General features: G+C 40.4%; 1 protein-coding gene across 2 annotated transcripts; it reads right to left on the minus strand.

Moving 5' to 3' along the window:
* Positions 1-1927: 1927 nt before the first annotated feature.
* On the minus strand, positions 1928-26655 carry Srpx2 (sushi repeat containing protein X-linked 2). 2 transcript variants are annotated; one of them, XM_077106815.1, is made up of 11 exons: positions 26348-26655; positions 24525-24607; positions 20086-20166; positions 10983-11174; positions 8705-8881; positions 8286-8412; positions 8007-8128; positions 6363-6542; positions 5904-6037; positions 3483-3604; positions 1928-2457 (listed from the first exon to the last, which is right to left on the minus strand). In XM_077106815.1, exons 2-11 carry the CDS (start codon positions 24604-24606, stop codon positions 2277-2279), a joined length of 1398 nt encoding a protein of 465 aa, XP_076962930.1. In that variant the 5' UTR covers position 24607; positions 26348-26655; the 3' UTR covers positions 1928-2276. The 2 variants fall into 2 exon arrangements, with proteins under 2 accessions (XP_076962930.1, XP_076962929.1); XM_077106814.1 differs by having other exon boundaries at positions 24525-24736.
* Between the last annotated feature and the right edge of the window lie 390 nt (positions 26656-27045).

A 27045-nucleotide genomic window follows, 5' to 3' on the forward strand; every position in this document is an offset into this window, starting at 1 on the left:
TCTTTTTCCCTTGCTTTAGGAGTTGGGATTTCTTGAGTCATAACCTACAAAGGAGGTTATAGTAAAACTAGCAAAAGAAAGCAAGATTGACTTGTTTTGACTACTCAAAATGAAATTATAGCTCTTTAGTTGTTTTAAGCTAAAGAAGCATTTACATGCAAGAATCAGGCCCAGGTGGGAACTCTGCTCAGGGAGTAATGAGCCCCCTCTGTTATCTGTTGGGCCTTTGGCTTGCAGTCTATCCTGGCTTGCCACTTGGAGTATTAGTGATAAAGACAAGGAAGGGCATTTATCTTCCCCAGTGTGCAATCTTTGCCTTTGGAACCACAGACCTTGTCTAACCAGAAATTTCCCACATGAACTCATTGTATTTTGCCTTCTACCCATAACTTGCCCTTGGCCTTTCAAAGCTTCTGTATTCCCCTGAAGGGAAGATGAAGAAGGGATTTTTTTTGTTTCAAGTTTGAGCATTTCTTCCATGTTCCATTCCACCCAGAAGCTGCCTAACATTTTATTTTGCATTTTGAAAATGAGATTTCTACTAAACCCCCAGTGGAAATAGCTTCTCTCTGACTCACTACTACCCCCATATGTTCTGGACTCATGATTTATGTCCTATCACTCAGCTTTAAAGAGTAAATTTTCTTGGGTGGAAAGATGTTCATTTCCCTCTTTCCTCCAGGGACTACTCTGAGTCTTATATCTGAGTAGGATTTTAGAAGATGGAAACTTTCTTGCTTAGAGTGTTCAGCTGACTTTAAATGGGGAGTAGAAAAAGAAGTAGAAGCCAGATGGCAAACTAAGACTCTGGAGCCAGACTGCTACTGTTTTAATGCTGACTCTGTCACTAATAAGTGGCACTTATCTTAGGTAGATTGCCTATCCTCATTGAGCTTCAATTCTCTCATCTGTAAAAGGGAGGTAATAACTGTTCCTACCTTATAGGTTTCTTGTAAAGACCTCAGAGTGAATCAGTAGGGTATTTAGAATGGCACTGGCACATAGTGAACACTTGAGCCTCCCAGCCAGCCTACTTTCTCTCCCCTCTAGCTTTCCATTGATGACCCCTGGTTAAAATCAAAGGAAAAAGACTGCTTAGTCTTAATTATGACTCTGGGTTCCATGAACTTATAAAAGAAGGTTCTCAACAGCAAGGGGAAGAATACTTTTCTTTCAAACATTGACACCCCACTGGGTAGGACTGAAGAAGAATCTGGAGTTGGGGATGTAGTTCCATGGTAGAGTGCATGCATAGTCTGTGCAGGGCCATGGGTTCATCTCCTAGCTCACACATATACATACGAAACAAACAAAAACCAGGACTCTGTGGCTCCATTTTCTAAAAGCCCAATAACCCATCCTCAATTTACTTTCAGGCCTGCTCCTTAAGACTTGACTTTGTGCCACTGTAGCTCCCACCTGCTCTGTGGCTATCCGAGGAAGTTAATACCTGAGGCGGAGTCTGCTTTCTTTCCCTACTATCTTTAGTGGTAGTTTTGAAGTACCCTAGATCATAGAATGGGAAGGAGGTTCCCCTAATGAAGGAACAATACTGTCTACCTTTTGTTATGGGGAATGGAGGCCTCAGTAGGTAGAGGTTTTTGCCTGTGAGCCAGCTGGAAGGGCCAGGAGATAGCATTATGCTATGACTAGCTATTTCTTCCTAAACTCCCTCCCATGGCAATGTTTTTGTAACTTGATGAAGCAATACTTCAAACAATATTTTTAGCCCAATGCCCTACAAGGGGAAATGACAAATAGGTTCAAGAATATTTTGTAGATCCATGCCATCCCATCCCAGCCACAGAGATACTTAACTTGTAAGGAAAATGCAGTTACACTTCTTGAAGTGTACTGGATGTCTTTTGCAATGGTGCTGCCCTCTGCTGTCACCTCAGGGTATAGGAAGCATTTAAAACACAACTGGTAAGTGAATCAATTTAGAATTTACTTATCTGAAAGACTTTGGAGAGCAGGGCAGAGGCCCGGGATAGGAAATGAAGACTTCCTACCCCCAATGCACTGCTCAAAGCCTGTACTCAATCCCTGCTTAGCTTCGGAGTCTCCTCCAGTGCTAACTGAAGCATAGACTTGTTTAGGGAAACTATGGCACAGTCCTAAAATGATGTCTAGAAATATCTCTGGATTGGCAAACCTCACTCACCTCAGAGTCCTGTCCCTAAAACTGTGGGAAACCATTTCTTTCTTTTATTAGGCCTCAGTTTCAGCTAACTAGGGGAATTTTCCCTTGACATCAACCTTGCCCTGGCTCAAGTTCACTCGCAGACATCCCTTTGCTCCTGGCGCTGGATCAGTTCCTGGTTGCTGAGCAGGTAGTCATCAATGAATGTGAAGATTTCCTCAGGGGTTACAGGTTCCATGTAGCGTTCCCGATCAATACCCTGCTTGTCAATCAACACCATATTGAAGTAGGAGCGAGTAAGGCGCTGAAATTGCCTAGAGAGAGCAGCCCAGAAAGGTGTGAGATGTTGTCTGGGCATTTGTCCCACAGGGCTCTACTACCCTCTGATCTTTCACAGCTCCACTGATGGACTAGTCCCTCCCAAATCCCATCTCCATCCCCTCTACTACCTATCTATCTCAAGTTCCTTTGCTTTTTTCTGCTGAAGTCCAAATCTTGCTGATTCTATGTGTTTAGCACTGCTAAGCTCTCCTTTCTTCATACCAGCTGGGGCAACTTTGTTATTACCAGGCTGTGCTTCTATTGTAGACTCCTTTAAGCAGGACTAAGAATCCTGCATGGAATAACTCCAGGGGGTGCCCATCATAGACACGATGATACACATGCACATTATACATGGCAGCCCTGAAGGTGATAAATACTACCTGATTAACTATTCCATCCAAGGCTGCAAGTCTGCAGTGTCCTTCCTCTGAGTATTTCCTAGTCTTTCTAATTGAGACTGAATATCCCCACTAATATTGAGCCCTGGAGGCAGGTATTGTTTCTAGAACAGACAACACAGATGGCTTTACTGTCCCTGAGTATATGTGGGAGCACTGGAAGGCTGATAATGTATAGATGATGAGAAAAGTCAACTTCTGCTACCTGTCACTTCTAACCTCTTCCCTATGGGCTGATGGATATGATTCAGATTTTAGTGCCTAACGAAGCCTTTTGGAGACAGAAGGTAAAAAGAGAAAGTCATGAAGCAACAGGATCTCAGGCTGCTATGAGTCAAGTTTGGGTTAACTGTCTCAGTCCTGACTGTGCTTCAAAATTACCTGAGGTGCCATTATAAAAAACCACAAAGGTGAGGCCTGGTAATTGCATTTTCAAGCCCCATTTGATTCACATGCCTTGCCAGTGTTAAGAATCACTCTCTGGTCTTACCTAATGCACCCATAAGAGTTCAAACACAAGAAGTAACTCAAGAGAGTAGTTTTGTCACAACCCTCTGTTGCTAGTGTCCTGCCTAGGGTTTCTGCCCATCCCCAACCTATAGCCTCCCAGCCTGGACCTGAGCTCCTCGATGATGCTGGCTGACAGCTGTTGCTCCCGGATGCGCCCCACCTCCTGAGGTGGCTGCCCCACCAGCTCAATGATGGTCACATGCCGCAGGTCCAGTCCACAGGTGGATTGCTGGGAAGAGGGAGAGAACATTTAATGGAACAGGCCTTTGCCCTCAAATCTCAGGCTACTTGATTGATTTCCTTCTGGGACCACATGAGGCAGTGTGGGACAGGAGGGGCTTCTCCTGCAATGATCACACAATCATAGGATCACACTGATCACAATATGAGATCTACAAAACCTTTTCTTTCCATCAGTCCTACAAAATTGTTCCATTCCTTCTACTGAAGTGTATGAAACTGGTTATACAATGAGGAATAGAAAAGAGAAGCATAATTATCAAGCTGCTACTGCGGGAACATAATCAATCATTGCTTAGCTTTTCATAGGTTTTAAACTACTTAGGTTCTTAATGGATAGCTATTGTGATATGATAATAATGACTGTTGTTTCTTATTTATTTACATTTATTTAATACTCTGTAGAAATCAACTAATTTAATCCTTACAACAGACCTAATAAGGTAGGTGGTGTCATTCTGAAGAGGCAAAAGTAACTTGCCCAAATTTGTATGACAATAAGATGATGAGCAAAGATTCAGACTGAGGACTTATACCACTTACCCAAGTATGTCCTCTTTATCACTAGGCTACATCCCAGGGCCTTCTCTCACTTGATTTGTCCAAAATAATGGCCTTAATTGCCTTCTTTGCACTCGGTAGCAAAATCCTATAACCCTACCTATACTGGCTCTTTGTCCTGCTTTGTCCAGTAAGGTCTCCTATTAGCCAGTTGCCAGAATGAGGCTTAAAGTGGTATTGAACATTCCCTGGTGCCCCACATCTGTTTTGCCTTTGATCTCCTCCTCTCATCCTGACCTCAAAGTCACTGTCCTTGCTGGCAGATTCCTTTTTTTTTTTTTTTTTCTTGCTTCCCATTAAACTAAACCGTTGACTTTGTCTGTTTTTTTTTTTTTTTTTTTTTGATCCATGGAGATATAAGGTCCTTTTGGGTCTAGACTCCCAGGTTCACCTTTTTGGCTAAACTGCTGCCGTCATGGGCCTCTTAACATTGACTTGACAACTTCTATGATTCAACCTTTAGGAAACCCCTAAATAGCTGCTTAATTTACCTAAATATTTGGCCCCTTGAAGCTCCCTAGAGCCACTTAGTCATGTCAGAACATTCTCTTTAGCAACCTAGTGTGTTCTTTTTATAAGTCCTCATGGTCATATCTATTCTGTTCTATTTACCTCTCCTTTCCCCAACAGTGAATTTGGCTAGGTATCTCTTAGTATGTTAAAAATAATTGTTATGGTTTGGATATGAGGTATCCCCCCAAAAAGCTCCTATGTTAAGGCAGGGGGTGAAATGATTAGATTATGAGTGCCATAATCTGATCAGTGGATTAATCCATTTGATGGATGAATAATTTGAAAGGTCCACTATATGGTTGGTAACTGTAAGCAAGTAGAATGTGGCTGGAAGAAGTAGGTAACTGGGAATGTGCCCTTGGGGTTATATATTTTTGTCCCTGTTTCCCTGTAACTGCTTGCATGCTCTCTGGATGCCATGAGCTGAGGAGTTTTCCTCTGCTTTGCCCTTTTTCCATGATGTTCTGCTTTACCTCATGCCCAGAGCAATGGAGTAGGCCAACTATGAACTGAACCCCTGAAACTATGATCCTAAAATAAACTTTCATTTGCTAAATCAGTCATAGTGATGCAAAGCTAACACAATCATCGTACAACTTTATTTTTACTTTAGATATCACAATCACTGTCCTACTGGTAGTGGTTGAGAGCACAAACACTGCAGCTAGACTGCCTGGGTTCAATCCCAGGTGTACCACTTACTATATAGTGACTCTGAGTAAATCACTTAATCTCACTATGTCTCAGTTCCCCCACCTGTTTAATGGAGATTATAATAGCATATACCTTACAAGGACTATTGTGAGAATTAGATGAGTGTATGCAAAACATGTAGATCAGAACCAGGTTCTGATCTAAGTGTTCCTTAGTGCTATTATTCCTTGAAAACACAAATGGATTTAACTCCTAGAATTGACATTTTATCTTATCTGTCTTATAAGTCTCTCTGGAGTGCTTTGTCACACTCCCTTCCCAACCTTCACCCAGTCCCCCAAAAGTCACATCTACCACTTCAGTAGCCTTGGTGCCTTTTCAGTAAAAGCACAGCAGTTTTTAGCAATCTACTAAATACATCTATGATATAACTGATCAAATGCTACCAAGTAAAAGTTTGAAGAAGTGGGATTTGTGCTGCAGAAAGCAATAATTTGATTTGAGAAAGATAAGAAGGTAAAATAAAGGAGCTAAGTCCTCATTAGGGGAGCAGGCCTTACCTGTAGCATAGAGATTTGCATTTTATAATATCGGTTGGAGGGATCAGGAGCTGAGATGATCAGGAGTCGCTGTTTCTCATAGAACTGATCCAGGAGGCCAGCAGCTGAGTTGACATTGACATTAATCTTCATGGCTAGGGCAGATGCAGATGGCCAGTCAGAGACTGTCCTTTTCCTTCACACTGATTGGGTAATGCTAACATCTTGAGGAGTTCCAGTTTTTGAATTAATCTTTCTGGTTGTTTCTCCCTTTCCTGGAAAGAAATCCTGAAAGAAACTTGGAGATTTTAAACTCTTCTTGGGGTAGGCATATTCTAGGTGGAATGTTGCCCCTCATAATAGATGTGTCTCAGAAGCCCCTATTCCCGCATCATTCACATCACTATTAGACCCCTAAGTTATGGGGGAATCCTCCAGAGTACCCTTGATTAACTCTTCCCATTTCCTGATTTCACTCACGAGTACAGATAGGTGGTGATCCCGACCACTGGCGACTAGACTGGCAGACCCGGGAGGGGGTTCCCTGGCGCTCATAACCACCATCACAGTGGTATTCACAGGTGGCACCATAGTTGTCGCCTGCTGAGGTGCAGGTGAGGTAGCCATGCTGCGGTGGTTTCAGAACTGGGCAGCGTCTCACTGTCAGGGAGAAATTCAAGTTAGGGATTATGGTGTTTCTAGAAGGTGCCTACTCTGGGCTTTCTAGAGCAAGAAACTTGAGATAATCAGGATGATTTTCTATATTTCCAATGATTGGAGATAGAGCAAGAATTTTCCTTTCTTAAGGAATTAAATTTGAAATATAAACAGAGATTGGAAACACCGGTTAATATATACATTGTCTTCAAAAAACTATCAATCTGTGAAAGAAAATATTGTCATCTATGTTTGCAGATATTATGATGCCCTGTATGAATATGACCACCTTGCAGAATTACTTTTTTTTTTAAAGAGAGAGTGAAAGACAGAGAGAGAGAATTTTTTTAATATTTATTTTTTTTAGTTTTCAGCAGACACAACATCTTTGTTTGTATTTGGTGCTTAGGATCAAACCCAGGCCGCACGCATGCCAGGCGAGCGCGCTACCGCTTGAGCCACATCCCCAGCCCACAGAATTACTTTTTACAGTAGAAATAAGTTGGAAGAGTGGTAAATGTCCATGACTGGGAGGATTAATCAAATCATGATATATTCTTAGAGCATAATGTTATGCTGTCATTGATAATATTTATGAAGAAATTTTAAAGAATATGGGAGGGCTGGGGTTGTGGCTCAGCAGTAGAGCACTTGCCTAGCACATGGGAGGCCCTGGGTTCGATCCTCAGCACCACATAAAAATAAATAAAATAAAAAAGAAATATGGGAAAATATGTTTTAATGAAAAATGAAAAGTGTGATACATGATTAAATACGCAGCCTAATCTCAATATTATGTTTGTCAAGTATGCATAGAGAAAAGACTGGAGAGGAAATGCCAAAACGTTAATAGCAATTGCCTCTGGATGATGGGGTCATAGATTTTTTTTCACTTTATATAGTTCTTTATTTTTTGGATATCCAGTAATGAGTATGAATTGTTTTATAATGAGAAAAGCAAAACAAAACAATGTGACACAAAGCAAAGGTGGAAGAATCAAGTAGACAACACTACCTGTTTCAGAAGTAGTGAATGATTCAGATTGAAGATTGATGAGATTTGATAATTTTGAAAGTCAAGAAAAGAAATAGGGGAGTTGGGGTTGTGGCTCAGTGGTAGAGTGCTTGCCTGGCATGTGTGAGGCACTGAGTTTGATCCTCAGCACCACATAACAATGAATAAAAATAAAATAAAGGTATTGTGTCCATCTACAACTAATTTTTTTTAAAGAAAAGAAGTGGATACAGAGTATCTTCATGAATTTTATCTAGTTTTAGGAGAATAAGAAAAAAGAGTCAAAATTTTTGTAGCATTTGTATGTACATGTTATGGAAGCTTCATTAATGAACCTGTTTTGGTGAAGCCTGTGTCAGGCATAGAGAGGAGAGGATCATCGTGGGCTTATAGAAACTCAGGGTAGAGCAGGAACAATGAACAATGTAAAAACCGAAGAATTTTCTTCTGACCTTGTACTTTCACAATGAACTTGCAGCTGGCCCGGTTATAAGCTCGGTCATAGGCGGTGTAACGAATCACATACTCTCCTTCAGGAAAGTGAGAACCAGGCTCTGGGCCCCGAAGTGTTACCCTGATTGAGATAGGATGAAGGAGCAACTGAGGAAAAAGATACTTAGAATTGAGATCTGAAGAACATAATCACTGTGGTCTCAGCCTGTATAGTTTCAATATGAACAGACTGAGGGACTGGGAGATGCTGTTGGAAAGCATGTGTTACTGAAGCTTACCTGGTGATGGTACCATCAGCAGAATCTTTCACCACGGGTGGGTCCCAGTAGACTCTAGCAGTCAGTTTCTCTGGCTCTGCTATCTTCTCACGTGAGTGGGGACAATGGATCTTGGGAGGATCTATGTCTATGAAGGTCAAAAATCAAGTGTCAATTTGTGGACCTCCTGCCTTCCCTGGAGGGGACCCATTGAAACAATACCATACACCACTGGGTAAGTAGAAAGTTCAAGGTTTTCAGGGAGACTGGGGAAAGAAGCCTGACTCTAGGGGAAGTAATCATTTTGTTAAGCTTATGCTCATGGGGGCTCCCTTCATAGTGAGCAGGAATATCTTTGCAATTAGAATTCCATTTTGCCTGTGGACATAATGGTAGAATGACTCTTTGCAGCAGGAAAAATAGGAGCAACTGGCATTTACCTACACATACAGGCTCGCCTCCACTCCATCGCCCATCTTCCATGCAGATTCGGCTGCGGTCACCTTCTAGGTGGTAGCCACTAGAACAACTATAGTCACAGCGGGAGTCAAGAAGCACTCCATTTGTGCAGCTGTAGGTGCCACTAGCGATGAATGGCAGTGCATGACATCTCATCTCTAAGAGAGAAGCAAGTGGCAAGCTCAGTGACCTGTGGGACTAACTGGAGGTGATGCATCTAGCTCATGGAGAACCATATCAGAGACAATGAATATACAGAAACCTGACCCAAACTGCTTTACATTTTTATGCCACACTGCTTTCTCCCTGAACTGCCTTTTTAATTTTCATATTACAAGGTGTAGAAGCACTCTTGGTGTATGTGCAAGAGGGTGGGGGTGTCTCAAAGAAGTAAATTACCTGTCCAAGCACGAGAACTTCAGAGTCAGACCTGAGCTGGCATGCCAGCTCTACCTCTTATTTGCTCTATGACTTGAAAAATTGCCTAATCTCTATTAGTCTCAGTGTTTTTTTTAAATTGTAAAATGTGTATGCTTTACAACATTGTTGTACAAATTAACAGATACAATGCCTATAAACCTCTAGGCTCATTTAGACCCTCAGCAGTTGTTAGTTTTCATCTCTTGTTCCTCAGATGCTATAAGCTCTTGAGTATGCTCAAAGCTTCTTTTGAGTATCATTCCAATGCTTGCACAACCACTTCTCACTTACATGCCAGAGTGGGATGGCTTTATGTCCATGTGATAGTACAAGTCAGGCTAGTGCCTGAAGGGCAGGTGTGGTGGTATTTGATTAAGGAGGAATCTGTGTGCTTTAGATACGACGTGGTGTATCAGAGACTGCCACCATAAAATAATTGTAAGCCTGTGTTTGTGGAAGTCTTGTTTGTGATAATTGATACTTAAGAAAAGTAGGGCTATATATTTCTTTAGATTGTCTTAGTTCAAATCCTGCATAAGTTGAATATTTGAAACTTTGAATGAAGATTCTATATAAGCTACTTTCGTTTTGTTTCTTGGCCAAACCAGATTTCAAGTTTATTGCCTTTTTTGTTTTCCAATATCGGATATATAAAAACCTATGCAAAATGATCTCCTTGAAATCAGAGCCAAGAGAAGAGTTTGTGTCTTCAGATGAATTTGTTTGCTTAGTATTATATGACAGTGAAAATAATAGATCCAAAGTGTTTGTCCTTTTGTCTCTTACAAGGAAGCTCAAAGCTAGATTTAGTGCTCAATGTAATAATCAACTCAATCTAGGAACCTGGAAATATGCATGTCTCCATTCTTTTAACTGGTTTTATGCTTGCTTATAATTTATAGGTTTGTTTATTTCAATTTGTCAGGCCAATTCAAATTTATTTTTGAAATAATGGGGTTTAAATCCTAAAACAACTTAATTACAGTCACCCAGAGGATGGTACTGACTTCTTTCTGGCTATCAGGCTTCTCCTCTACTCCACACCACCTTCTCTGACCAACCTCATTTCTCTGAATGCTCAGTCCTCTGTGTCCAGGTATACAGCATTCATGTGCACACATTTCTATCCCATTAGGCTATAAGTGGCCTGAGGGTAGGTGAGGAATTGAGTAAACTCTTGCAGTGACCAATACAGGCCCCCTGTACAATACAGGATGTCCTACAAATAGTATTCAGTGATGGACACATGAATATTCAAAGCTCATCTGCTAAAAGGAGGTAGACTATGGAGTTTGAATAATAGCTGGGGGTTTGGATGTTAAAGGGAGACATGTTTTGGGATGTGTGTCTATTAATATCCTCATATCCTAACCTTAGGGATTCTCCTTTCTGACTTTCGGAAGAAAATGAAGAATAACAGACGTTTCATAGCTTCACTGGCAAGGCATTCTAAGGCTATAGGCCAGGAAGAACAGAACTTGACCACAAATGAGAAAGAATCTGAAACTGTAAATCCTCCAGAACTCCAAAATAAGGCCCAGGTCCACATCAGGCCTTGGGGTCAAGCTTTAGCCTCCTACATGCACTTCTGAGTTCCCTGAGTTGGAAGGGCTGGCTGCTACTTAAATGCCCAAATCACTCAGACAGTAACTACAGGAATAGAAAATAAAGTAGAATGTTAGGATGAGGAAATGCCTCAATGGAGTGGGGGGGGGGGGCTCTGGAAAATTCCCAATTTAAACTTGAAAGAAAGGCATAATAACACCTCCAGGGAGATACCCTCAGTGACTGGCTGGCATCTCTCATGCTCATGTCAGCATGTGCACACACGCAACTTACGCCTGCAGTAGGCAGTTCCAGACCAACGGCGGTTTGGCAGGCATTGCACTGATCTCCGTCCAATCAGTCGAAAGCCACGGTCACAGGAGAGCTCACAACGAGTACCTAGGCTACTGTGATAATTTCCTCCCCTTGGTGAGTAGCATGTGGCTTCTCCATCCTGGATATTTAATGTGTAACACCATCGGGGGACTGTAGAAACAGGAGAAAAGTAAGCTAGAATCATAATAATTAAGACAGTATGGTGTTGGTAAAAGGGCAGTAACATATCAATGGGACAGAACAGCGATCTCAGAAATAGATCTACACCAGCGTACCAAAATGATTTTTTGACAAAGTTGCCAAAACAATACAATGGAGGAAAGGACCTTTCAGACAAATGGAGCTGGAACAATTGAAACTTCATAGGAAGACAGAAAGGAGAGAGAGAAAGAAAAGAAAGAAAAAGAGGGAAAGAAAAGAAAAGGGAAAAAAGAAAAGACAATCTAATACAAGAAATTATACAAAAATTAATTCAAAATGGATGATGTACTTAACTGTAAAAAAGAAAAATACAAAACTTGTAGGAAAAAAACATAGTAGAAAATCATTGGGAATGAGGAGTAGGCGAAAAAGTCTAAAATATAACACCAAAACTGCAATTCATAAAAAGTCAATAAGTTGGACATTGTCAAAATTAAAATATTTTGCTCTATGAAAGGCACTATTAAGAGATCAAAGACAAGGCACAAATTGGTAGAAAATAGTTGCAAACTACATATCCAACAAAGGACTAATATCTCAAATATAAAAAGAACTATCAAAAGTCAACAGTAAAAAAAGCAAACAATCCAGCTATAACATGGACAAAGGATGAACAGACATATTACCAAAGTACTGATGGTAAATAAGCACATGAAAAGGTGTTGAGCATTATTAGACATTAAAAATGCAAATTAAAACCACAATGAGATATCATTAGAATGTCTAAATTTTAAAAAATGGCAGTAATAAAGAGAGACATTGTAACTCTCATACATGGCTGGTGGAAATGCAAAAACATAGCTGCTTTGGAAAATAATTTAGTAGTTTCTTATGAAGGCAATAATAAATCTTATTGCAAAGAAAATATGTTTACTAAATGATTTTGAAATATACTTTAAGGTATTTTCCCAAGTGAAATGAAAACCTGAGTTCACACCAAAATCCTATACAGAAAAGTTTTTTTTTGATGTGCTATTTTTTAAAGTTAAAATGAATCTCATTATCATGTACATCCACAAGACTGGGATCCTAATTAGAATAAGATATATTCCAACCTTGTATATTCTACTGTCATGTATAAAAAGAACAAATTAAAATTTTGAAAATAATATTTTAATATACACAAATGTTTAAAGTTATTCTATCATAATTGCCAAAAGCTGGAAATAGATGTCTTTCTATGGGTGAATGATTAAACTAATTTTAGTTTATCCATATACAAGAATGAAGTGCTGATACATGCAACAACATAAATAAATCTCAAAAACAGTTTGGGAAGTGAAGGAAGCCAGATTCCAAAGACTGTATTTTGTAGGATTCCATTATATGACAAAGCTATAGGGACACATTCAGGCAAAAATATAGGGACAGGGTGCAGATCAGTGGTTGTTGAAGATGAGGGGTTGAGGTCAGGGATAATCTCAAAGGAGTAGCACTGGGCAAGTTTTGGAGGCAATGTAAGTATTTTGAATTATCTTGGTTGTTATCCCACTCTATGCATTTGTCAAAACACACAGAACTATATTCCCCCCCCAAATGAAGTCTACTATATGTAAATATAAAACAAAAAAATTTTAAAACACAAAAATATACATTAGAGATAGAAAAGGAAAGTGACAGCAAAGAAGGTTGCTTAGAAATGAAAGTCCAATCTCAGTTCAGTACTGAGCGAAAGAGATTACAGGGCATCATAAAGATGCCTCACAGACTGTACAAAATAAATAAATGACTCTTCAATGGGTTTGGATTTTAAAGAGACACATGTAAACAAATGGAGGGCCACCTGTCCAAGGAGGTTTATACAGCATGTACCACATCTGTTTGCCTAAGGTTGGGAAGATTAAAGCCCCATGTGAGCTGATTTGATTCCCAAATCCTAGGGACAAAAACAAACAAACAAACAAACAAAACCCAAACCACTCCGAGACTTAACAAAAAAGCACATCAGGAGCTATAGGATAAAAGAAAGGCTGGAGCTTCTGCTTGAGTGCAGCTGGAGAATGAAGATAGATGACAGAGAGAAAACTATTCTTCAACTAACGCCATGTTTGGGGCTCCCAGTATTAGTTTCAAGCCTGTGGCAGTGACAGGGCTGCCATCTGGAGACACCATCTCCAAATTACAGAAAGTCTCTTAAGCACTATAGTTGCAGAGCTGTTGATTATAAGGCCACAACACATATTACAACGACCTTAAATGGGAGGTTGGGACCTCAGCAATCACTTCCATTCTATTTTTTCTCTTATTCCATCAAGGAAAATACACATCAGATTGAAACTGATAAAAAAAAGCAAGCATGGTAAGGGAAATAGAAAGCTCAGGATAAATACTGAGACAGTAAGAGAGGCCCAGCTATTGTAAATAAGTTCAAATTTGCTGGCCCAGAGGAATTCTGGCATAAAGAAAAAACATTGGAAGGCTGGTAAAGGGCAAAGCAACAATCCCCATTTTCAAATAAGAAAGAAGATAGCCTCTGAGAACTATAGCCTGGTGACACTGAAAGCATAGTTTTCTAGAATATTTAAAGGTTTGACTTATGATCTGTTAGAGAAGTGATGATCTCCAGGAGCACTCGAGAACAAGTAATTGCAGACTGACCTCATTTCCTTTTCAGGTAGGGCCACCAGACTGGTAGAACAGGAGAAATGAAGTGAAGCATGTGTCAATACTTTTCATGCCAGTGATGTGGATGAGAGGAAGAAATATGGGAGGGGTGACAATTCAGTTAGAGAGATTCATAACTGGCTGAACAACTGTACCCAAAGAATGCCAATGGGAAACTGAAACTAAGAACATGGTTAAATACTGCATGGTAGCTGGGTGTGGTGGCACATGACTATTACAGCCAGTAATAGCCATTTGGGAGGCTGAGGCAGAAGGATGGCAAGTTTGAGGCCAATCTCAGCAATTTACTGAGGTCTAAGTGACTTAGCGAGACCCTGTCTCAAAGTAAAAAATAAAAATGTCTGGGGGGATGTGGCTCAGTAGTTAAGTGCCCCAGGATTCAATCCACAAAACAAAACAAAAAAATTAAATACTGTATGGTGAGAATGTCTGCTTGGAAATGTGTGTTAGTCTATATTGAGTACTTACTATGACTAGGTACCATACTACATAATTTTCCTTCATATACATCACCTCATATAGTTCTCCCAACAGCCCTCTGAGGTTAAGTAGGTATTTATCCTTATTTTACAGATGGGTAAGTAACTTTCCCAGGGTTCCTCAGCAAATAAGAAATAGGGCTGGGATTTAGACCAGAACTTTTTCTTCTCTAAAACCCATGTTTTTTCTAAGTACAAAATTTGCTACTGCAGCAGCTATTTTGAAGGGTGTATTGACCTTTTTGAAGAGGTAATGTATGCATATGGGTCAAACCCCCAAGACTATAATATATTACCCAGTAAAATGTCCCTACCCAATCCTACTTTCATTCTAAGACCCCATTGTCAATAGTTTCTTTATGCATATAATGCAAATGTTGGTACAGCATCTTGTTTCTCCTCCTTTATAACACATGGAGCAGTATATCATGTCTATTGTTGCCACCATTGCTTTTTTGGTGTGTTGTTGTGGCTTGAACCGTGCCAGGGCTTCACACATACCAGGAAAATGCTCTACCATTGAGCTATACCTCCAGCTCCTACCATTACCTTTTTTAAAAATAAAATGAATATTGTAGCTTAGAAATATATCACTACCTAGTAAGGATGTGATTTGTTTAAATGAAATAACATAAAATATTTAGTACACTGACTGGCACATAATAAGAGTTTGTCCAAGGCCAAAGAGCTATAAGGGTTCTCTCTTTTTAAAAAGGCTTATAATGAAAAGAGCACCGACAATAGGTTTGAAAGGTCCTTCTCTGTAATTACCTTCAGATAACCTAGGCAGAGTGACTAGTTTGCTCAGGGCTGAGGCAAGCTGTGAGGAAAGCAGCAGCCCAGCAGACTGAGTGTGCACCTGAGAGAATTTCTGACTCCAAGCTGTTTCATGATAAGGGAATAACAGGTAATGCAAGATTAGTGAAAATGGTACCAAACTACATGGTCAGTTTGCTCTACAATAATTGTATGTTTTTTATTGCTTAGCAGTTGTTTTTATCTTTTTTTCTTTTTAGATAATTAGTTACATTTTTAAAATATCTTTTAAAAATTTTTTTAGTTGCAGATGGACAATTTCTTTATTTTTTTTATCCTTATGTGGTGCTGAGGCTCAAACCTAGTGCCTCACACATGCCAGGTGGGTGCTCTACCATTGAGCTATAGCCCCAGCCCCAGAGAGTTACATTTTTTTTTCTTTTTTTTTCTTTTTTATTGGTTGTTCAAAACATTACAAAGCTCATGATATATCATCTTTCATACATTTGACTCAATTGGGTTTTGAACTCCCATTTTTACCCCAAATACAAATTGCAGAATCACATTGGTTATACTCTCACCTTTTTACATAATGCCATATTAGTGACTGTTGTATTCTGCTACCTTTCCTATCCCCTACTATCCCCCTCCCCTCCCCTCCCATCTTCCCTCTCTACCTCTTGTGCTGTTGTTCAATTCTCTCCCTTGTTTCCCCCCCTTTCCCCTCACAACCTCTTCTATGTAATTTTGTATAACATTGAGGGTCTCCTACCATTTCCATATGTCAGAGAGTTACATTTTTAATGAAAGAGATGAAATAAGCATAGTTCTGAAGTCAGACAGACTTGAGTTTAAATTCCTGTTTTGTGGGGCTGTGGCTATGACTCAGTGGCAGAGTGCTTGCCTGTCATGTGTGGAGCACTGGGTTCAATCCTCAGCACCACAAACAAAATTAAGCAAATCAAATAAAGCCATGCTGTCCATCAACAGCTACAAAAAATAATTTTTTAAAAATAAATAAATTCCTGTTTTGTCTACTCTAAGCTTTGTGACCCTAAATTTAACTTCCATGAGCTTAGTTTCCTGATCTGTAAAAACGAGGGATAATAAATCAATTCTATAGAGCTGTGGTAAGAATCAATTAAAACTACACATGTAAAATATCTAGTCCTATGAGTGATATTTCCTAAATCAGTGTCTGGGTTTGAGCCCCTGTCTCATCAGTATTCAAATAACAACACATTGTAATTTCCAGTGTCTTGGCATGTAGCTGTGACACATATGATTGTCATCTGGGACACCAAATTACAGAAAGTCCTTAATCACTACAGTTGCAGAGCTGTTGATTATGAAGTGACAAGGGTCTTACAAGGGAGGTTGGGACCCCAGGTTGTACTTTTCCTGGCTACTCCTTTCCACTCATCATTAATAACTATGTTTGATTCATTTTATGTCCTGAGAGTAAGTCCTGAAGAGAGCTATAAGACATTAGACCCCAAGGCCAAATGTTGCCTTGTGACTTATATTTTTCTTTTTTGGTACTGGGGATTGAATCCAGAGGCACTTTACAACTGAACCACATCCTTAGCCCTTTTTACTTTTTATATTGAGACAGGGTCTTGCTAACTTGCTTAGGGCCTCACTAAGTTGCTAAGGCTGACCTTGATCATGCAATCAATCCTTCTGCCTCAGCCTCCTGAGTCACTGGGATTACAGGTGTGCACCACCACATCTGACTGACTTATATTTTTCTAATGGCCTTTTTGCTAATTTAAAAACGGCCAATGAGGCAGATAATATTAATTATAGGGCTGCAAGACCCCTCAAAAATACCTTCTATGTTTGTTGCTTTTTTACTATCCCATTTAGAGTCTACAATCTGGCTTCTGTTCCTAGGATGCTGACGGTCAGCATCTACTTTTAACATAGCTCTGTGGGAGTGATATTCATGGCTCCTTCTGTTAAATGGATAGATATTTTATTGAGAGTAATAAAAGGTAGATCAAAGAGTCAGTACATGATGAGTAGTTTAGGTAATAAATACTGATTTCATAAGAGGTATATAGTAGTACTTCTCAATATTCAGTGAGAGTGAGAGAGTAAGGAAAAGCTCACCCTGAATGAAGCACAGATTTCAAGTGGGGAGAAGGGTGAGAAGATGTCAAGCTGGAAAAATAGATGGAGACCAGATTCTGATTAAAAATGGTCATAGTGGAGCTGGGTATGCTGGCACATGCCTGGAATCCCAGTGGCTCAGGAGGTTGAGGAAGGAGGATCACAGATTTGAAGCTAGCCTCAGGAACTTAGTGAGGTACTAAGTATCTTAGCAAGACCTTGTCTCAAAATAAAAAATAAAGAAGGGCTGGGGATGTGGCTCAGTTGTTAAGGGTCTCTGGGTTCAATCCCTAGTACCAGAAAAAAGAAAAATGGACATAGTGGGACACTAGTTTTAGGGGAGAAAAACATGAGTCAGAGAATACAGTTAGGGGCAACTAGCATTATTCATGTGTGAAGTAATAAAAGTTTTATTCCCATGGATTAATAATGAAATGATAGATCTTGGTGAATGAGGAAAAGGAACTATTAAAGGTGATGGGGATGATTAGAAGTGATACTGAGGTATTGTAACTAAGAGAATGTCAGAAGTAGGAAGGTCAACTGGTAGAACCTTCTTCAGGCAAGATGGAAGAATTTTGTTTTAGATATCTCCAAATGGAAGTGTCTAGCAGCAGTTGGAGATATAGTCCAGGAGCTTGAGACCAGTCAAGGTTGCCCAAGATCCCAGCTTCATTCTCTGTATTTTTGCCACCAGAGAACCCATCTTCTTTCTTGGCTTCAGCTATGAACAGAGTAATAAAATGTCATGGATCCCAAGGAAGAGGGGTTTAAAAGAAAGGGGCTTGCTCAGTGCTGCTGGAGAGACTGAGGAGACTAAAGCTCAAAGCCATGTGATTTGATCATGGGAGAGAATTACTGTCTTCAAGAGATGTTTCAATTTGGAGATTAGTGGGTGGGTGGAAAACAGACTACAGGAAGTTTAGAATTTAGTGGGCACTGAGACAGAGGCAGTGGGTGTGGACCATTGATAACAAGAAGAGACAAAGTAACTAAAAAGTGGCATAGAAAACCCAAAACTCTGATCATTTTTCTACTGAAATGGTTTTGTCAAAGGTCACCTCCTTTTTATTAAATAAAATTTCTCCCTTCGATGTGATCTCTTTGTAATACCTGACATAGTTGATTTCTTAACCTTTCCATTTTCCTAAAACTCTCTTCTTATGTGCCTTCTGTAATATGATAGACACTACCCTGATCTTCTTTCATATGGCTGACTGCTAACTCTCTCTGCCTTGCTGGCTCCTTTTTTCCTACTCATATCTACAGATGTCTTCTAAGGCTTTGACCTTGGCCCTCTGCTTCCTCAGAGCCCATTCATCTAAGTCAGGGACTCACAAAGCTTCATATTTCCACTTCCAACTGTTCATAGAGTATCTTTACTAAACCAGTTTGTTTTCTTTCTTTGTTGCTTCTTTTTTTTTTGGGGGGGGGTACTAGAGATTGAATCCAAGAGTGTTTTACCACTGATCTATGTTCCTAGCCCTTTTTATTTTGAGACAGGGTTTTGCTAAATTGCTGAGTTTGTCCTCAGACTTACCTCAGCTTCTTGAGTTACTGGGATTACAGGTATGCACCCCTGCAGCCAGCTCTAGTTTTCTTTTTTTAACTTTGTCTTTTAGAGGAGTCTTACAGTTCTCCTAGGTATTCAGACTGGATGCTTTCAGACATCAGTTTCTTTCTTTCTTGGTTCATCAAATCTGTACCAAATCTTGGTCATTTTCTTTGAAATGTATCTGGGGTACATCTTTTATTTTCAGTGCTGGGGATTTAACCCAGGGCTTTGCACATGCTAGGCAAGCACTCTACCACTGAGCTGCAACCCAGCCCATTCTACAGCATATCCTTATTCTCCATTTCAGTGCCTCACTCTCAATCATCTCTAGCTAACATTACTATAACTGGTTCCTGGAGAGCCTCCCAGACGCAGGCTCTACTCCTCCCAATCCTTACTTTCTGAACAGAATAAGCAGGTTAGTGTTCTAAGATTATCATTTACAATGTCGCTTCCCTCTGCAAAAACATGTGATATGGTCCTTATATCTCTTAGCACAACAGCTAAACTTTTCTGCAATCACATGTTAAGCATAGAAACAGAGAATCAGAAATGGAAGGCATATTAGATATCACCTGGCCTAACCTTCCTTTTAATGCAGGAATCGTTATTTAGCATTTGTCACAGGTGGTCTGTTGCCTCTCCTTAGAATGGTCCCTATGTCATAAAGGCTTTCCTAATTTGATCTCACTCTTTATATTTAATTTTATTCTCTATTACTCCCTTCACATTCCATCTCCTCCAGTCAGGCTATTTTTTTCTTAACTCCCTCCTGTAATGGGTCTACTCTTACCTCCATATCTTTGGCCACCTCCTTTGCCAAGTGCCCTTCCCTCCCCTTTCCAGTTTTCAAAATCCTATTCATCATTGAAAGTCTAGCCTAAATGTCATCATTCATAAATGATTTCCCGGCTTCTTTGTCTCAACTCCCATTGCATTTACTGTTACCACAGAGTCTCATGCTTACTTGCTTGGCATGTGCTAATTTTATCTTCCCTTCACTCCCAACAGAATATCAGCTTTTTAAGGAGGATAAACCCCCTATCTTAGACTTTGCATCACACAATGGCTTACCTTGCATAGGATTAGGCATACATGGGGTACTCAGTCAATATTAAGGATTTATAATAGATGGACAACCTCAGGCTAGAAAGGTGAGGTTCCACAGCATGTCAGTAACCAAGTTCATGTTTAAAATCATAGCCTCAATAATTCCTTGTGCTGCATTTTTGGCACATATAAGCCCAAGCCTGGAGGAGGACGCTTCGGGGAAGGGCCTAGGCCTCAGGCCAGGGAGAGAGTGTTCCTGAGATTGAGAAGTGAAGATTACCTCTGTAGTCTAGGGCAGGAACCTGTGGGACCTCTTCTGCATAGACTTCATTGTAGCTTTCATCTGGATAGTAGCCTGAGCCTATAAAAAAAGAAGACAGTATCAAGATGGTGTGTATATTTCTTCCTAAATTCTTCCCAGCTCCCCCACAACTTTGTACTCCATGGTCAGGGAGCCAAGTGACTTGCAAACTTGTATTAACTTACTGTGGGTGACCCTCAGTATATAAGAGGATCACTGTAAAAGGAAAGCTCATGGTCAGGTAACACAGTAATAGCACTGAAAGACTCCTTTCAAAAGAAAAATAATTAAAATTCTTGACCATCCAGCAGTCCTGTCAATCTGGATTATAAGTGATCCATTTCCTTGATGCAACCTGAGATTCTTGGTGAGACACTGTTGACCAAACTCAGAAGATGGACTCTTGTCTCAGGTAGGAGGAAAAAAGAAAGCCAAAGTGTCTTCCTTCTGCTAGTGACAGGCTTGCTCAAAGTCCTCAGAGGAAAATAGTTCAAGCTCCCATTAGCCTACAGGGCAGGGGTATTTTTGTCACCTGACTGCTATTGCTGGGGGTGGCATGCCAAGGCAGAGATGGATGGCTCAAAGGGCAAGAATGAATGAGAACAGTCTCATGAGCACTTTGTCCTGGTTTGGGGAAATACGGAGGCAGAATACTTTTTGTTTCTTTTACTTTTTTTTTTTTTTTTTTGCAGTGCTGGGGATAGAGTACAGGGCCTCATGCGTGCTAGGCAAGCCCTCTATCACTGAGTTATAACCCAGCCCAAGGCAAAGTCCTTTGGATAAATTTCCTGTTCCTGTAATCAGCAGGAGCTTTAGTAGGGAATGGCTGAACTAGAGGACATTCTTAATCTACCTCCAACCAGTTAAGCAATTCATTCCCTGGTGGAGGCAGGTCTGCAGCTGTCTGGGAGACTAAACAGTATGTTCCACCAGACAGCAGGAAATCGGTCATGAATAGGAACTAATTGGAAAACAACTTGGTTCTTTCCGGAGTGAAGTTTCAGGAAACCCTTCTTCCAGCGTGCCCTGAGCTCTAATGCACATAGGAATAGGATAACCAACCAGTGCTGAAGTCTGAGAGAATTCTCCATTTTTTAGGAGAAGGTGTGCTTTTAGAACAAGGCTGAGTTTTAGTGTCTGTGTAAACAGACCACAAGCTGGAGGCCTCCTCTCTGTGAAAATGAAGAGGGCCCCTTGCACTAAAGGGTGGAGCAGTGGGCTAGATGATGAAGTTCCTTTACTCTTCACAGGTCCAGATGGGGGTGGGGTGGGGAGTGTTGGGAAACCAGTCCAACTTGGTGAACAAGGGAATGAATCAAATTGAAAGTTTGCCTTATGAAATCATGTCCTTGTTGGTTTGCCTTCATTCCAAAGGAAAGAGTTCATTTTTTCTTTCCCTTTCGTGTTTTTTCTTTCTGTTTTCCCATTTAATTTCTTCTGGTTTGCCTTTATTTCTCCTTAGACCTCATCTCCCCTGCTTTCTCTTTTCCCACATGGGAGGTTTCTTTGTGAGACATGGAATTCTTGTCAGCTGTTTCAGTTTAGTACTAGCCTCAAAGCTTCACAGCTCCTGTAAACAGGAGGCCAGATGTGTGTGACTCCCTAAAGTATTAGGTCTCCTGGCTCTTGTTACAGAGCTAGCTTGGGAAGAAATGCTCAGCAGGGAGCAAACAGCTGTTTACCAGAAGAGAAAACAGGAGTGTCAGAGGTCTATGGATGGATAACAATAACAGCAAGACAGCAATGACTGCCAATATCACTCAGCTTCTACTCTGGGTTAAGCATATGTTATGTCACTGTGATATCTCAATGGGGTAGATACTATCAACACTCTCCAATGTACAGAGGAAGAGGCTGGCTCAGAGTAATTAAGGAAGTTGCTAGTAAGTAGCAGAGTGGGCATTTCAGCTCAGGTCTATTTGACCCCTATTTTCTGAAGTTAGACATTCCACTAAAAATAATTGTAGAGGAGAGCTTTTGACAATGTGTAGCATGAATTTAAAAAACCACAATCTTTCTTGGAATCCAGCTTTGTGTGTGTGTGTGTGTGTGTGTGTGTGTGTGTGTGTGTGTGTGTCTGTGTGTGTGTGTAGGGGGAGGAAGGCCACCAAGTGTTTTACATCAATCCAGAATTACAGAGGATGTGGAAAAACTGAGGAGAAGCTTCAATCAGATAATTACAGTCTCCACCAGTGTGCAGAGGTAGGTAGACCAGTGCCAAGTTTCCTTTGTACCAGGAATGGGCTCAGACCACTTAATACTTTATACCTCTGCGTTTTTCCTCCTTGCCTGCCTTTGAGTATTTTTATGCATATATTGGGATATTGAGGTGGAGTATAAGAATGAAACTAAAGTAGCAAACTCTCTACACTATTCTATTTGCATGTCCTTCATTGGCACTGGGGGATGGGCTTGGACAGCATTTCTCAATTCTTTGGTTGGTTACAGTGTGGTCTGTTACTGGGTTCCTTCAATTTCCATAGCACAGTCAGACCCTCTAAATATGGTCTTTCATAAAGGAATGGTTGGAAATGTAACTGATAGTTGAAGACTAAGATCCTCATTAATGCTTAGTTTATGATGACAAATACATTCTGACTTCCTGAACTGCACAGCTATGCCAATACACACTTTTAATCCTCTCTTGGCTTCATTTATATTTGTAAAATTTCCCACCCTTTGCTAATTATACCTGGATCCGTTTCCTGATTAACACAGAATTCTCACTTGGTTACTTTCCTTTGTTCCATTTCCATTAGAGCATAAGGCTATACAATAGAAAAAAAAAAAAACAGTGCTGGATGTATAGGGAGTGCTCCATAGTATTTGTTGGGTGAATGAACAAATGAATGGAGGAAAATCCAGTGGCTTAGCTAGCAAAGTAGGGGAGAATTATAGGACCCCAAATTATGTAGTCTCCTAAGAAGGATTTGCAGGGCTGTCAGACACCTCACCAGCCTGGGCTCCTCAGAAGCAGCAGTGATTCACAGGAAAGTGGGGAGTGCCTCCTTTGCAAAGGAGCCCTTTTGAGACCCTCAAATGAATCTAAATTAAAAAAAAAAAAAAAAAAAAAAAAACCAACCATTTCTTCAGAACTCCAACAGTCCAGGCTCTCTATTCTGGGAAAGGCAAAGGCCTTTGCATGCAATGAGGTTTCACACAGTTATTCAAATTTGGGTTTTGAGCCATCTATCTTTGTTCCCTTAGTCCTGTGATCTTTGTCTGGATTTTGGTCTTCCATGCTTGAACAGAAGTAAGTGGGAGGCTGGGGAGGACAGCTGCATATTTACCTCCTGGAGACTTGGGGCACCTTTAACCCCAAACAGTGTGTACTCTGCCAAGGGCTTCATTTGAATTTCTTCATCTCAATGTCAGCCCTTGTGTTTCACCCCCTACAAAGCCAGGTTAAGCCAAAAAGAGGAAGAAGTTTGCATATTTGTATGAAAGCTTGATGCAGCTGTTCCAGACAAACAAAGCTACTGCCAAAGGCCTCCACCAGGAGCTAAGGGTATGTGGAAAATTTTAGCTGCAATGACTGTGGCTGTGATGAGAGCAGTTTGTTATTTACTCATCTCTGGATATTTTCCTAACCCCAATGGTCGTGCCTGTCTCATTCCCCTATCCTCCACCCCCCAGTTCCTGTGAGGGTAGACACTACAGTCCACAGAATATTCTTAGCACTTGGAATGCCAGCTGGGCCCCATCAAAAACCTCTATATGTCAGTTCATTATCCTTCCCTCACCCCCACCCACCTCCAATTTTCTGTCTCCTCACTGAGTCCACTCTTGTAGCTCTCTATCCCTGGGGACAGAGGGTAAAACATTGAGGAATCCAGAAATCTCCATCCCTTCTGAAGTAAGGAACAAGCAAAAGAAACTGGGAAATTCCTGATTAAGAGAATGTGATCTGTATTGCTATTAACAGCTTTACCAGAAAGGGGCTGTCACAATCTCATAATAAGGTCTGGGAGGTCGAAAGGGAGAGAAGAAGTATGATGGATTGCCTGTCTCCCCCATTTTTTTTCCCAAATGAGATAATTGGTCTAAGTTCCATTTTTGCAATCTTGACAAGGGTATTTGAGTCATAATTTGAATAAAGATTTAACTCATAAAAAAATGATTAGAGAACAGTTTTTAGGAAGGTAAGTGCAAAAGCACAATAGCTTAAAAGGCCATGTTGTCCAACCTTCTCAGCTTTATGCTCTCACAACCCATTTTCAAACAGCTCTTGTTAGGATAGCCTCAAAGGCTATCCTTGGTAGCTAATTGGAATATTTGGCCATCTTTATTGCCCTTTAGTAGCTTTTCTTTATATTTAAAATAAAGGTCTTTCATGATAGTCTAACTCTTCCCTTCTCTAGGTCTTGGTCTTAGCTCTGCCCTCCCTGGAAATAAAGGCCATCAGCTCTAGAACTTACCTGCATACGATGTTGGTGTCACTGCTGGAGTTAGGAAGAGCAGCAGAGAGAGAGCTCCTCTTTGAATTAGTTGACCAACCATCCTTGAAAGGGAGGATTAGGGAAATAAAAAATAAGGGTATGTAGCCCAAAGTACCCAGATAAAGGAAAATGCTTTCAGAAGCCAGCCACCTATGAGCTTCCAAAAGTGAGAAGAAGCAGATGTATGGGATCTGTGAGGAAGAAGAAAGATTTTAAAATTAATAATGCCTGCCATACCATCCCCTACATACAGATGTTCCACTTTATAGAATAACAAGACTGTTATTATGGTCCCTTTTCCCCAGACATTAAATCATCTATCTTCAACTGATCCTGGTGGGATCAGATGAAGATGTTCCTTGGACCAAGTTATAGGGATGGACACTTAAGTACAAGACCAGGAAAAGGCTAACATAAAGTCATACAGGACCAGAAGGGAATCTGGTGATCTAAAGGCTGCCAGTTTATGGTTTCATTTATTCATCTAGTATTTCTTAACCATTGATCTGAGAAAGTATTAGCATATAGTCTAAGAGCTTGAACACTGAAGTTATACAGATCAGAATGTGAATCCAGTTTTGTCACCTATTAGCTATGGGACCTTGGACAAATTCCTTAAATATTTGAACCTCTATTTCCTCATCTATAAAATGGAAATAAGAATAGCATCTATCTTATAGAATATATTATTACCTGACATATAGGGAACTAATCAGTATGTATTTAAATTATTGTTACCAACTTCACACTGGACAGGACTGGATGTTTACCTTGTCTAGTCTCCCAGGCAGTAATGATACCTTGGCTCTGTTCCTAGCTTTGGGTTTTGAGGCTTAGTGGTTTGGTAATGGCTTCTGACTTTCAAGTCCCATCTAACCTTCTAGTTTTACCCTGCTGAGCCAGCAGGAAGTCAGAGAGGTTAGGGTCCATGAGGAGAGGGTGAGCAGGTTCCAATTATCCTCTTACTTCCCAGTCTGCCTTCACTTTAATTGGATGGGAACTTTTTTGGTTCCAGTGGGCAAAAACTTCATAAATGACAGTATTAAAATTTGATGCACATTCGTAAAAATTGGTCACTGGACATTTTTCAGCAAGCACCCACTCACCCACATGCTTTCAATGAAATGTCATGCTCAGAGGAGGAGTCAGTTCCAGAAACGCAAAAGCAAAATGATGGCAGACTCTGGCCAGCATCACTTTAGGACATTTTGTAGTTCATTGCTACCTGGCTTCAGATTTTATCTAGAGAGTGTCAATTAAGCTGAACAGAGAAAAAAGTGAGAGTAAATAAGGGAGGTAAGGAAAATGGTAATACGTAGAAAGGATGCTAGAAAGAAAAGAAAATCTGACAAAGCTAAAGAAAAGAGGTGGATTGAAGAGGCAATAAAAGTAAAAAGGGATTAAAGAAAGAACCAGGAAAATGAACAGCTAGAAAATTATCACTGATCCTTTTTCCACATCTAGCCTCAATTCACTTCCTTTGTTCTGCAGCAGGGATTTTCCTTTTTTCAGACCTAATACTCAGTGTGACCCTTTACGTGCCCACCTCCTCCTCAATCTCAGACTGAAAATGTGACTCACCAGAGACAGCCATCCTTTATTGTGGGCTGAGAAGTTAGTGGGAACATTTGTCTGCAACCAGGTCAGGGTACAAATGAAAATAGCATGTGATCCAATTTCATAAAAGATCATCTTCTCCCCGTTCTAACCCCTAGTCATGTTGTCCAAGTCCTGGGTCTCCTTACCAGTCCATAGCTGTGAAATAAGGTAGAGTAGTATGAAGAGTTAATTGCAAATCTTACCTGTGTTATAGTTTTTTTGTGTTCTTTCTCTCTCCTCCTCTTTCTCTTTCCTTTCTGCTCCTCTCATCAACCGAGGGGGGAAAAAAAACAACAAACTTCTACTTTAACATTCCTAGAACGAGTGGCTCCTGGTCTGTCTGGGCCTCCGGGATTCTGTTAACACTGCCCAGATGTTAGGACGTTAACATTTGCCAAAAGTTGCCTTAAAGCTATATTATCCCCAAAGCTATAGCTGTTCCTCCCTTACACAAGAGTTTTAGAGAGGTGGGGAAGAAGAGACAGAAGGATTAGAAGAACTCCGTCTGTCTGCTGCAGAACAGGGGAAGTGTGAATGGCACTGGCCCTAAGCCTGTGAGTATAGTGATGACTAACAGAGGCTGGTTAAAGGGCTTCCAGAGATGTGTTGTGCTGAAGAACACACTACTTTTTATTACTCAGCATTACATCAGGATTGAATGAAAAGGAATTTCACAAACTCCAAGGAAAAGAGAAGAGTGTTAGCTGACTTTGACATTCCCTGGAGATTTCTTCTATAATTTCTTAGTACTCTCAAACTCCAAGTTGCCTTACCATCTATATGGTACAGGGTCACGCACGCTTTGAAATCCTTGTGCCAATGACCTAATTTCTCAGGACTTCAGTTTCTGATAAAATTATCTTTACAAAAAAAAATAATAACATGCACTTTGTGTGTGGTG

The sequence above is a fragment of the Callospermophilus lateralis genome, chromosome X (genome assembly GCF_048772815.1).
Source record: "Callospermophilus lateralis isolate mCalLat2 chromosome X, mCalLat2.hap1, whole genome shotgun sequence".
NCBI classification, from domain to species: Eukaryota; Metazoa; Chordata; class Mammalia; order Rodentia; family Sciuridae; genus Callospermophilus; species Callospermophilus lateralis.

What these genes read in the sequence shown, in the direction of transcription:
- Srpx2 (XM_077106815.1), bottom strand. Translation starts at nt 24,606, where the DNA reads ATGGTTGGTCAACTAATTCAAAGAGGAGCTCTCTCTCTGCTGCTCTTC. An exon ending in TCCTGCCCTAGACTACAGAG is followed by an intron (nt 11,175 to 20,085) that starts GTAATCTTCACT and finishes CTGTTTCTACAG; the next exon opens with TCCCCCGATGGTGTTACACA. An exon ending in TGCAAATCTCTATGCTACAG is followed by an intron (nt 3,605 to 5,903) that starts GTAAGGCCTGCT and finishes CCCTCTTCCCAG; the next exon opens with CAATCCACCTGTGGACTGGA.